Below are 13,179 nucleotides of genomic sequence, written 5' to 3'. Positions count from 1 at the left end.
ATACATAGCACATGTTGGTCACGTGAACACAAAACTTTTATGAAAACTAATTTGCACCTGTTAAGAACCCAAAAGTCAATAGTACCTACAACCTAACTATTGTAGTATGAGAGATGTATTTCGATTACTTTCACGGTTAAGTATGACAGTAGTTTTTTTTTTTTTTTGATAAAATTTTGGCAAAAAAACCTTTAGAAAAACAAGTTGTAATTTGAACACATATTGATTTGAGAACCAGAGTGGATTTCAATTTCCAAGGGGATTATGAATGACTCAAAACCAAAAACATTATCGATTTGTATATTTTTATAAATCAATTTGTTCCTATATGCCTCATCTCAACACCAATCAAAGATGCACATTAGTTCCAAACCAACATGGTTGTTAGTTCTCCATTGGTATACATCTCTTCCTAATTCAGTTTAGCAAAGTTAGTAGATGCATTCCAATCCACTAACCTGCCAAGCAATTTCAAAATGTAAAAAGCAAGCAAGTAGTTCAAAAAAAATTTCATAAATTGTTCCAAACCAGTGCTAAACCAGAAAATGATACAAAATTGTCCAGCTGCAACACTTAATCAACGCTTTCATAATTACAATTTTCCAAAAAACGACAATTCATAATCACGTTATTACCTCATCTACTCAATGATTGAAGTATAATTCGCATTGTGAACTTGCACGATACGCTTTCACCGAGAGATTGAAAAAGTCGATTTTTGGAAATCTAGATCTTGACAACAGAGCGGAAAACAATCAACGACATACAAAAAATAACGTTATTTTAAAATCAGAACATACTTCTTGTTCAAACCAATTGGTATCAAAACTCTAAATTGGGATAGTTGAGTACTCATTCGGGAAAACTTATTGTCACTCCCCGAGAGCTACTATTAGTTAGCCAAAAACAACACAAAAGCAAAACAGCACCAGACTGCATAAAATCCAAAAAAATCTTGCAATTAGTACCCAAATAAGATGAAAGCCTAAAATGTTCGAAACTAAAAAGAAATACTAATTCTAAGAAGTTTTGTATTCTTTTCATTAGTGGAGTTCATAACCCGCCTTCTACTTCTTTGCAAAAGAGTTATGAGTTTCAACTGTTAAGTATGAATACAATATTAGCTTGAAGAAAACCAATTGATCTAAACATTAATCCTTGAAAGGAGTCGATTTGGCAATAATCACAACAAAATAAACAAAATAAGCAACGCAAATTCATAATCTTTAGTGTACCTACGTTATATAAACAAAGAAAGAAGTTGACGTATACATTGGAAAACAAGTAGAACGATGGATTGAACAAGTAGAACGATTATTTCAACAAGTACCGCAATTTTAGTAACAATAGGTTTAGAAATTGAGTGATTTTTTTGTGAAATTATTTGTAATTGAACTTCTCCCAATAGGCAACTGAGAAGCTCTCCTTTTTGGACGCTGGTTGCATTTACTTTTTCAAGTGCAGAAACCACCTAGTAGTTGCTACAACGTTCTACATACACCATCATTTTCAGTATAACACTGTCGATGAAAACAACCTTTTCTTCTAATACTTCTCAAAAAAAAAAAAACAGGTAATTATTAACAATTTCCATTCAAACAATGGAGAGATACCGGTAATTCAAAAATGAACTTTGTTAAGTTTGTCCCACTTTTTTTATTTCCATTTAGTTGGCGTGTCGTGATGGTGAGTATTGGAGAATTAAAAAATAACTCATCCATCTGAACAAATATCAATTAATGCTTAAATCCAATCGCCAAGAGTTAACCTTCCGTAATTGAAACTAAAATAGACAAAAATTATCTCAAAATTGTAACAATTGTAAAAAAAAATAATATGGCCAAACGGGAAACCAAAGTTGCTAACCAACTAAAAAATAATACTTAATTATGGTTGAACATTATTTGTATTGAAATTAATGTTCTGCTCCGCTCCCAATCCTTCTTTGTATATCTTATTTCCATTAGAATGGATTGATTGATATTCAATACCATTATATTAAGAAGGAATGGAACAAGTGGAAACAAAAAACGGCAGATAGTTAATTAGTTCCATTGAACAATAAGAAACAAAGATAGAAAAAAAAAAAACGCGAGATTTAATCTTTAAAGCAAGCAGAAATAATCTTTAAAAATAACCTCTCACTAAAACTTATGGACAAATCTTCGTAACCAGCCTAGCTGTGAATTAGCCAGTAATAGTAAATAACCATCAACTTACCAATTGATTCTATTTTTTAATTTAATTTATTATATTTTCTCCTATCCTTGCTTTGTATCTGTTTTTGATTTCTTGCTCGCAATAAAATACGAAGGAGAGAAACGCAAGCTTGCATATGTTCATATATAATTTTTCTTTTGATCGGTGCAGTGATGCCGATTAAGATGGAGATTGACATTCGGAGATCTCTGGTATATTATAATTAGGTCTACTTCCAGATCATGCCACAAGTCTCCCATTCATCATAAGATTTACCAGTAACTCCGTATAACGTAAACTAACCCAAAAAGAAAAGCATTCAATCTATCACTCCGTGTTTACACTCCTTAATTCTGTAGACAGAATAAAGTAAAAAAAAAAATAAACAATATCTAAGTTTCTGGCGTTATTAATCTAGAACGATAATTTATTTTTGTTTCTGGATTGTTAAAGTGTGTTTTTAAACAATAGATACGTTTGGAATATATAACCTTTTGTGTTAGATATTTTAAACAACAAAGAAAACGTGAAAAGCCAAAAAAAAATCGTACGTACAGCCAACCTCTTTTGTGTAACAACAGACTATATCTGATTGCAAAAAATCTTAGTTACTGGTCTTGTCCAACCCACCCACATACTCCCTAAAATTGATCGATATTATTTTTTTTTGGGAATTCACCAACGGTTGCATCTGTTTAAAAATCATTTAAATAGAAATATAATTCCCTAGAAGATACCATTTTTTTTTGTTAAGAAAAAGGGTATATTTACTTTTACTTTTTTTAAAATTCGAATCAATTCATACCCACCGTTCTCACTGCCCTTGCCTTTCCACTCGCTACTACAACTATGAAGATAACAAATACTTTACTTAATGCTGCTGCATTATTAGCAGTCACAGAAGCTGCCACTATCACCAAATTCTTTACTGCCTCAACTCAAACTCTTTTTGTCACCCAAACTAGTCAAACCGTTGTGGCCACCAAATCATTTGTTGAAACAATTTATTCAGCTCCACCAAAACAACTCACTAGTAAAACTCAAGACTCTACCTCCCCAACTACTAGCTCCGTCAACTCATTAACCAGTAGTTCGGCCACTTCATATGTCGAAACTACAACTCCAGCTCCATCTTCGTCAACTTTGACAACTTCCACTATATCTTCATCTACTGCTAGTGAAGATTCAGACGCTACACCTACCGCCGATGTTGAATTTGCCGAGGAAATTTTGAAAGAACATAATGTCAAGAGAGCACTCCATGGTGTGCCTGCACTTAGTTGGAGTAACAAATTAGCCGAATACGCTCAAGATTACGCTAACACTGGATTCGATTGTAGCAATCTTAACTTGAAACATTCTGGTGGTCCATACGGTGAAAATTTGGCTGCTGGTTATATGGGTGGAATTAGTCCTGTTGATGCTTGGTATGATGAAATCTCCATGGTTGATTGGAACAATGTCGATTTCACTGAGTCTACCGGACACTTTACTCAACTTGTATGGCGTAGTACCACTCAAGTTGGTTGTGCTAAAATGATGTGTTCTACTGCCTGGAGACAAATCACTGTTTGTGAATACTTGCCTCGTGGTAATGTCATTGGTTTGAATGTCACTTCAGGACACTCATACTTTGTTGACAACGTCTTGCCACCTTTAAAGTAAAAAAAAAAAGAAAGATTAATTTGATGATGATGTATTTCAGTTCTTCATTGTGTTTTTTTATATTTTCGTTAGTTTTTTCTGTAATAGTTTTTAAAACAACAAACAGATTCCTTTTACTATATTTGCACCCAAAAGTAAGCTTTAACATTTATGATGAACAAAGATCTGCATTATTCGTGTAGACTATTCAAGTTCTTGTGAAGTATGCAGGAAAACCACATTCAACTAGCAAAATTATTTGTGCATGCACGACTCTAGCCCTTTGTGTCTCGGAAGAAGAGAAGAAAAAATTTTTCACTATTTCAAAGCTGTACCCATCATTTCTTCTTCTTTTTTCCTCTTTTTTCTTTCTTTCTTTATCATCATTATACTACAATGTCATCAAGACCACAAGTTTCTGTTATTTCCGTTAAAGGTGAACAAGGTTCATCCCAATTACCATTACCAGCTGTTTTCGCTGCTCCAGTCAGACCAGACTTAGTCCACTCTGTCTTTGTTAGAGTTAACAAAAACAAGAGACAAGCTTACGCTGTCGCTGAAAATGCCGGTCACCAAACCTCTGCTGAATCATGGGGTACCGGTAGAGCTGTTGCCAGAATTCCAAGAGTTGGTGGTGGTGGTACTCACCGTTCCGGTCAAGCTGCTTTTGGTAACATGTGTAGAGGTGGTCGTATGTTTGCTCCAACCAAGACTTGGAGAAGATGGAATGTCAAAGTTAACCATAACGAAAAACGTTATGCCACCGCTTCTGCCATTGCTGCTTCTGCTGTCACTTCTTTGGTTTTAGCTAGAGGTCACAGAGTTGAACAAGTTAAAGAATTACCATTGGTTGTCTCTAACGAATTCGAATCCGTCACCAAAACCAAGGATGCCGTTGCTGTTTTGAAGGCTGTTGGTGCCCACAAAGATGTTGTCAAGGTTATCAAATCCAAGAAATTGAGAGCCGGTAAAGGTAAATTGAGAGGTAGAAGATTCACCCAAAGAAGAGGTCCATTGGTTGTTTACGCTCAAGACAACGGTATTGTTAAAGCCTTGAGAAACGTTCCAGGTGTCGAAACCGCTTCTGTCAAACACTTGGGTTTGTTGCAATTGGCTCCAGGTGCTCACTTGGGTAGATTCATCATCTGGACCCAAGGTGCTTTCGAATCATTGGACTCTGTCTACGGTTCTGACTCCACCAAATCAATCAAATCTGGTTACACCTTGCCATCTAACATCATTTCTAACACTGATGTTACCAGATTGATTAACTCCGCTGAAGTCCAAGCCGTTGTTAGACCAGCTGGTGAAAAGACCCAAAAGAAATCTCACGTCTTGAAGAAGAACCCATTGAAGAACAAACAAGTCTTGTTGAGATTGAACCCATACGCCAAGGCTTACGCTGCTGAAAAAGTTGGTTCTGCCAAGGTTGAACAAGCTAAAGTTAAACCATCTAAAGGTCAATTCGCTGAAGTTTTGAAAAACTAGAATTGTTAAAAGTTGTATATTGTGTATGAATTATTTTTAAAATATATATCTTTTAATTCCCTTATCTTCATTTTTTTGTCATCTAGTGTCCAATGTAGTGTAATGTGTTATAGAGGATTACTGTTGAAAGAGAAGATGTTTGTTCATGCACTCGCTTTGATCAAGTAAAAATAGAAGCTCGAATAATAATGATTAATGAATAATAATAACTATATCAAATTCTAACAGCAAGAGTTGCTTTGATTTACTTGACCTCTAGGTCTATTCAAATCAACACCTCCTGGTCTTCTTCCTCCAGCACCAGCACCTTGTCTTGATCTACTAGCATCTATAACTTCGTCCACAGGTAAAGCTCTTCCTATTTTGTTAAATACATCCAAAACCCCATCTCCAGATTTAGCAGAACATTCAGCAGTAATTATAGAACAGCCATCGCTATTTTGCTCTTGAACATACTCTTGCACTTCACTTGATTCGACTTCTCTTTCATCGTCTAAATCAGACTTGTTCCCAACTAGAGCAATAACAATACCTTCTGGAGCTTGCTTTTTCAATTCTTTGATCCAATCTTGGGCTTTTTGAAATGAGCTACGACTAGTTATATCATAAACACATAATGCAGCATTGGCGTTTCTATAATACATTGGTGCCAATGACTTGTAACGCTCCTGTCCTGCAGTATCCCATATTTCAAATTTAATCGTCGTCTCGGATTCCGGTATAGTTATTGTTTGTGTTAAAAATGCTGCACCTATAGTCGATTCTCTCATATCATCAAATGTGTTCTTGACAAAACGGTGTACGATAGATGATTTACCAACTGCACTTTCTCCTAAAAGCACAAGTTTGAATTGGGCAAAACGTTGGTTAGATTGTTTGTTCGACATGAAAATAAATTTAACTTGGAATAAATAGATGAGGTGAAGGTATACAATATATTAGACAAGTTAAGATAAATTGATTCTATCAAAGTAGGTTTTGTATTTTAATCAACAAGAGCAAGAACTACACGATTTTCTTTCTTAAGTTATTTTTTTTTTTGCTGATTAGGGATTCCTCTCAAATTTGATTCCTTTTTGCTTCGCACAACACACACATAATAACATTTGCTTGTCATTTTCATTAATTTCTGATTTACTAATTCTTGGTTATTCCACTCAACCCAAGACAGAGGTCACGTGCACAGATCTACAAGTATAAACAGGTAATAAATATAAGTCTTATATTTTTTTTTTCATTATTTACAAGAATGACTTATCTTATATATGCCAATATCTCTCAGATTCTTTTTTTTAGCTCAATCTAATTTTCTTCAATCTTGGCCAAAATTTCTTTGTCGGTGTACAACAAGTATTCTTCTTCACCGACTTTAACTGGGTTACCACCGAATGAAGGTAATAAAACTTTATCACCGGCCTTGACAGAAACTGGAATAACTTGACCAGTAGTGGTATTGGTGATACCTGGACCAACAGCAATAACAGTGGCTTGGTTCAATTTCTCTTGGTTTTTTTCTGGGATGTAAATACCAGTGGAAGTTTTGGTAGCTGGTTTGAGTCTTTGAACCAAAACTCTATCGAACAATGGTTGTAAAGATTTAGCAGATCTGAGTATTGAGGACTACGTCAATTGTTAGTAATGAGTTCTTATATAAACTTTATTGAATTCTGAAACAACATACCATTTTGATAATTCAGTTGACGGTATTCAAATTGGATACTAGAGTAAAAATATAAATGGTAGTGAAATTTTTCTTTCAGTCCTATTTTCTTTTTTCCAGCTTTTTTCTACTCTCCCTCAATTCCTACCATTTCTCTCCCATCGAATCGGATAGAAGATTCTTTCCACTGAACAAAATTGCACGACTAACAATATCAACTGTTTACTAACAAAAACTACATTCCCTACTTTTAACTCAAATATCTATCTAATGGTTCACCCAAAACATTTTCAATAACTCTAACCAAACCACGTCTAACTTCCATTTCAACTTCTTCATCGTCATCCTCTAATAACTCTGCAATATATGGAACCAAGGTTGGCAAGTAAGATAACCACTGCTCTCCCATTTTCTGGAAAATCGTTTTCAATGTACGAATACTCCAGATCTTGGTAGCAGCAGAATTTTCATTGGCATTAGAAATATACTTGATCAACTCGTGGACCAACGTTTCATTGTATTCGTCTGAGGAAACATCTGTAACAAATGTGCTAACTGATTTTACCAAGTATTTACCAATGGAATCCTCAATATTGGACAATTGGCTCAATAATGGAGAACATATGCTATCAAATCTTCCTTGTTGTGACCAGTAGTCGTCTTGATCGTATTTGAATGAAGAAGTCAACCCAATCAAAATTATTCTTCTTAAATTGGTTGCAACAAGACTACCTTCGCTAAATCTCTTTAATAATGCCGATGTTGGATCTAACAAGTATGAGAAATATGAAGTAATAATACTCTTCAATTCATCTTGCAATTTGTTGAAGAAACGGAAAAATGCCAACAACCTAGACACTTCATTAGTTTTCAAGGTGGCACCTTCACCATCGACAGCCCATCTCACCAAGTTTGCAAACAACGGTCTGAAACTCTTATCATTCAATTTCATGACAAATGCTATGGCACATCCATGGAAAGAGCTTTCTAATCTATGGATGGTGTTGTTATCAAATTTGTTGTCATTGTCTTCCGAATACTGTCTGAATTCAAAGGCACTGATAAGCCATCTCATAAACAATGTTGCCTGAGTTGTGGCTTGCTTCTTCTCCATCTTATTTATTGTAGCTTGTAAAGTTTTTAAGAATAAACCAATGTTACCAGAATTGTCATTTGTGTAAAACTTCTTGGTAAGCCAAACGTTGCATAAGGATTTCAAAACTTGAGCCAAATCCATGTGGTCAACAATCAAATCTAAAACACTTGATCTGATATGGTTATCAATCAAATCACTTGACAAAATAGTAAGCAAAACAGCTTCTAACGTAGTTGACATAAATGCAGGAATCTTTTTGATGTAACACGATAATAAAACTAACACTGAACCTTGCAATAATTTAGCACTCTCCTTATCCCCCAATGAGTTAGTCGATTCCCAAATTTTAAGGGCGGGAGGGACAACTTTAGGGAACAATCCAAGTGTCTTAACTCCCAAGATATTGACAATACTTGTAATTGCGTTAATGGAAGCAATGATGACTTCGGGTTGCTCATTCAATAAACCACGGTCTGTAGTAACGATACCCAAAGATTCAATAAGAACTTTAGAAACGTCACTCAGCGCAAATTCAGTACCTGATGCTCCAAACTTATTAACGATGGTGGAAAAAGTATCCAAGTAAGCCTGTTGCAACTCAACATCAACATTTTTCTTGATTCCTTTAATCAATATTGGTAACAAATTGTTAATTACGGATTCAATAACAACTTGGTCACAGTGGGCAACATTCAATTCGGTTTCAAATTTTCTACTTGCCAAGATTGCATAGTTTCTAGCAACTTTTATCGACAAGGAATCTGACAAAGTATCGACATCCAATGAAGCAACAATTGAATCAATAAAATAATTCAAAGGTAACAAATCTAATAAATTGCCCAATAATGAATACAATGTAGAACATAACTTGATATCAGCATGTGAATTTGTGAAAGTGTCTAAACTGGCCAAGGCAAATGAAGTAATTGCTCTAAATTTATCTAAAACCAGTTCTTTCTTAGAAACCTCGCTATCTTCATCATCAATTAAAACCAAAGCCATCTTTGTCTTCAAAGAAGAAAGCTCATGCTTATTTTCTGAACTCAAAGTTTCATCTAAAAATTGCAACAAATCGTTTCTCAACACAGCTAAACCGGATTGGCCCAATGTCGCAATTGTGGTGCCAAAAACTGGGCGATTATTCAAAACTTCAAACTCTTCGGAACCAGGTTCAAGTTGATTGAGGGGTATATCATTCCACAATTTAGTGAATGCAACAATTCCTGCAAGTTGTTCTTCGGCAGAAAACGACTTCATGTAACCATGCACAAACTCAACAACAGATTGCGAATCTCCATTTTTATTCTTATGAACATTATTTGCATATTGTTGACCCATCAAAAACAAAATTAAGTGCATGGATTCAGCACAGCCTAAAGTTTTGGTCAAGGAAACAAACAACTTCACACGACGATGTCTTGGAACATGTGGGAATGCAGTAGCAAAACTAGCCAACAAAAACTCGATTTCATTATTCACAGGAGATAATCCATTTGAAGCTAATGCAGGAATAACTTTTGCAACTGTTTGTTGCAACGCAGAGCTAGAAAATTCATCATCTTGTCTAACAGTATGAGCACCCATAAATGTAAAGATGGGCATCACCGAATGCAAGATTACTTCTGGAGCCAAAGATGCTAACTCTGATATAACTAACAATAATCTGTTTTGAACTTGAGGTGATGGTGATGCCCTAATGGAATTAACAATTAAATCTGCTCTGATTGAATTAGAATCAAACTTGACTTCCTTAGATGACGACTTTAAATTGACGATATTCAAAAGCATACAAGATGCTAATGTTTCTTGGGCATAAAGAACAGGCAAGTTACCATCGTTCCCTAAGTATTCCAAGTCAGTCAAAATTTTGAATAACACCTTTAGCAAATCAGGGCCAGCAACATTTCTTTTCTTTCGAAGACTAGATTCCAATATTTCTAACAAAAATGTGAGCTTCTTCAAGTGTCCAGATGCCATGTTGTTAATTTCATCTCGCACCATGGCTTGCTTGGTAGAGTTTGAAGACCTTCTTCTTCTTTTAGCGATACCTTGTTCTGGGATTTGATCACCAATTTGCACACTCGTCAAAGCCTGTAAGAATAAATTGCGGTCAATATTTAATTCTTGTAAAGTTGCCATTGGATCAAACTCAACAATATCATCGTTGATCAATATATCTACCAATTTATTGACAATTTTCAATCTTGACTCAATTGGTTTGAATGTGTCAAAAGTTTCAAGAACACGATTATTAGCTGTCATCTGTAAATTACCTGATGGATTTTCCAATGCTCTACATAACCATTCACTCTCTGTGTTACTATTTTTATCATTTGAAGCAACACCACCAACTAAACCAACAACTGAGACTTCGGCATTATCAAAGAATGCAATGCCAGCAATAGATGCCTGATCAATCCAAACGTTACGCTTGCTAAAATAATTCTCAATGTCTCCATCCAAGAAAAAGAACCTATCGTCAGTTCCTGCTTTGTTAGCTTGTGCCACAATTTTCCAAGCATTTGCTTTTAAAACAATTGGCAATGAGCACAACGACCACTGAGTGAAGATAAATGATCTGAAGTACTTTCCTGGTTTTGATTTCCCATTCTTTGCTTTGAAAATGCTGTCAAATAAAATATTGATGACTCTTGATGGGTCTAATACAGTATCCTTAACATTGTCTTCACTCAACAAACTGCAAAGAAACAAGGAGTCATGAGGAGTTGGGTATTTCTTATCAGAAACAGACCCATAAATCTCTCTTTCCAAAAATAAGGCAGCACCAGTAGTAAGTTTAGTTTTAATTTCAATGACTAATCGTAAGAGTTGAGCAAATCCCGATCTAATCAATTTTGAATTATCAAACAATGCCAATAATATAAGTGGGATCAACAAGTAAAAGTCAGTTTTACCATTTGCAGCATTTTTAATTTTAATTCTAATACTCTTGATGGCCGATAATCTGATAGACAAGGGGACTGCAGGAGTTAATGCAACTCGGAAAGCAAATGTCAATGCCACTTCAGGAGTTGAAAACACTTTTTGCAAAAATGTCAATATGACAGAAACGTGTAATTTAGCATCGGATGCGGACAAAACACTTTTCAATTCTTTTAATACCAAATTAAACTCTTCATCGTATTCTGTATTAAAGTAACTCTTAGCAGTAGATTGCAATTTAGTAAAATCGACAGTCTTTACAATTTCAATATCTTCCACTGCATTATCTTCATCACCTGCATCAAACTCAGCTTCGTCATTCTTGCTTTCAACAAGTACAGACATGAGCTTCAATTCTAACTCGTCTACTTTCCAGTTCTCACTTTCAAGAGTTGTTTGGAACAATTTAGGATCAGATTTGGTTAGAGATTGGGCAATCTTAGTCAAATTAGATCTAATTGAGTCTTCCTGTGTGGTTGAGTTTTGTAAAACCAACTTGGTTATAATTTCAAAAACTGTCTTGTTTGACAAATCAATGAAAGGCAACAACTTGTACGATTCATTAGAAGGGAAAGTCGAAATGAAAACCAATATAATGAAAGTACTCAATTGATAATTTTCATTTTTTAATTCATCTAAAACACCCAATTCATGTTGGCCAATTTTAAAATTCTTGAAGGCTTCAATGACTTCCAAGTTTCCTTGAAAATGCTTCCATAATTGTGATAAAACAATTAAAGTTGGCTTGGTAAATCCCTTGAGGGCATCCTCATCTTCTAATATGCTTACAGTCAACGACTTCAATATATCAGCGGAAAATGGGAAAATTGAGCTAAGTACAGAAATAATCGAATATGATGTCAACTTCAAGTCTGAGTTTATAGACGAGGAGTATTTGGGTTTTTGCTGTGGTAATAACATTAAGGCAGTAGTCTCAAGAACAACAGGAATATGAGTTTCATTCAACTCCTCAATGTTCTTGGAAAAGGAGGCCAAAAGTTGTACCGTATTAGATAAATAGAAAACCAATTGCTCTTTATAAACAGTGTGATTTTTGATTTGGTCATTCAAAAATTTACTATAAAAGTTGAAAAAGTGAAAGTCATTGCGAAATGCCTTAAGAATGGACGACGCAGGTGGTGTTTTCAATTGATCTTTATATCCCACAAGCCATTCAAATATTTGTGGCAAGTTTTGTTTTGGAATCACATTCAATACCTTCACAAATACTGGATGTTGGAAATATGGCAATGCAGTTAAAATCATTAACTCAGCATTATGGATATTTGCGTGAAATCTTCTAACAAGCCATTCAACTGCTTTTAAAGATGATGTCAACCCATAATATGGCCCCACTAATGTCAAGAAGGCATCAATATTTTTATCCAATTGACTAATAACATCTTTTGTTTGTAAATTTCTATCCAAGTTGACAGAAGTTTCAGAAAACAATGTCAGTTTGAATTTATTGAATCTGGAATCTAACTCACATAAATCTTCAAGACCTTCTGTAGCAATTTCATAAATATATTCATAGTCCTGAGTTGCTGCTTGTTTGGGATCAAATATTAATGATCGTGAATGCAACTTTGAGCGTTGCTTTCTATCCAAAGCAACAGAAGCAGTCTTCTCATTGATTGACTGTAATTGTGAAGCTAAACTAGACATGGTGTTTGTTCACTGTTGGAGTTTTTGATACGAAAGGATGAGTTATTTTTTCACTTTTTTTTTTTCATTATTTTTTTGTTAGCGTATAACATCGGTGATGAGATGATGCGAAGTGTGAGATTCAAAGGAGACAGGAAAAAAAAAGCATAATTACACAAAGATTAAATATGTTGTATGGCTAAGACTGTGATAGTTAGGCAATGCTGAATAGCGTGTATTTGCTCTAGTGTAGTATATAGAAAGCCTATAGAAGTAGTTGATGACAAGGGCGTCAAGGGAGGGTATTTATACCCGAGTCTCAGTGGCGTGGCGATAGTCCGATTACGGAAGAGTAGTGCCCACTGGATAGGGATTGTTATAGTACGTATTACCTTACAAAGACCATTTTTTGTTCATGTGTACTATACTGGATACTGGAAAAGTGTGATGACCTATCACTGAATAGAGCTCAAATAGTTGTCTGGTAAAATTGAAATTACAT

At 34.9% G+C, this 13,179-nt stretch overlaps 5 protein-coding genes across 5 annotated transcripts, besides 1 other annotated feature; 2 read left to right on the top strand and 3 right to left on the bottom strand. All coding sequences in view use genetic code 12, as the record gives it.

Annotated features, from left to right (window-relative positions):
- Positions 1-3,048: 3,048 nt before the first annotated feature.
- On the top strand, positions 3,049-3,864 carry RBE1 (sterol-binding protein; the record flags this gene model as incomplete). Its single annotated transcript, XM_709926.1, has 1 exon — positions 3,049-3,864. One exon carries the CDS (start codon positions 3,049-3,051, stop codon positions 3,862-3,864), a length of 816 nt encoding a protein of 271 aa, XP_715019.1.
- Positions 3,865-4,239: 375 nt separating this feature from the next.
- On the top strand, positions 4,240-5,331 carry RPL4B (60S ribosomal protein uL4; the record flags this gene model as incomplete). The annotated part of the gene is made up of 1 exon (XM_709925.1): positions 4,240-5,331. The coding sequence occupies one exon, from the start codon at positions 4,240-4,242 to the stop codon at positions 5,329-5,331; it is 1,092 nt and encodes a 363-aa protein (XP_715018.1).
- A 221-nt stretch (positions 5,332-5,552) lies between these two features.
- On the bottom strand, positions 5,553-6,218 carry YPT52 (Rab family GTPase; the record flags this gene model as incomplete). Its single annotated transcript, XM_709924.1, has 1 exon — positions 5,553-6,218. One exon carries the CDS (start codon positions 6,216-6,218, stop codon positions 5,553-5,555), a length of 666 nt encoding a protein of 221 aa, XP_715017.1.
- A 415-nt stretch (positions 6,219-6,633) lies between these two features.
- On the bottom strand, positions 6,634-7,015 carry CAALFM_C114090WA (uncharacterized protein; the record flags this gene model as incomplete). Its single annotated transcript, XM_019475186.1, has 2 exons — positions 6,634-6,951; positions 7,013-7,015. The coding sequence occupies 2 exons, from the start codon at positions 7,013-7,015 to the stop codon at positions 6,634-6,636; spliced, it is 321 nt and encodes a 106-aa protein (XP_019330731.1).
- A 226-nt stretch (positions 7,016-7,241) lies between these two features.
- CAALFM_C114080WA (snoRNA-binding rRNA-processing protein) lies at positions 7,242-12,698 on the bottom strand (the record flags this gene model as incomplete). Its single annotated transcript, XM_709923.1, has 1 exon — positions 7,242-12,698. The coding sequence occupies one exon, from the start codon at positions 12,696-12,698 to the stop codon at positions 7,242-7,244; it is 5,457 nt and encodes a 1,818-aa protein (XP_715016.1).
- A 185-nt stretch (positions 12,699-12,883) lies between these two features.
- Positions 12,884-13,075: a long terminal repeat ((chi-1a) Long terminal repeat (LTR) associated with the transposon Tca10; about 192 bp long, 11 copies per genome).
- Between the last annotated feature and the right edge of the window lie 104 nt (positions 13,076-13,179).

Source organism: Candida albicans, chromosome 1, assembly GCF_000182965.3.
Source record: "Candida albicans SC5314 chromosome 1, complete sequence".
Classification (NCBI taxonomy): Eukaryota; Fungi; Ascomycota; class Pichiomycetes; order Serinales; family Debaryomycetaceae; genus Candida; species Candida albicans.
Note: the sequence above shows the minus strand (reverse complement) of the source record. Positions and strands in the feature narration are given on the sequence as shown.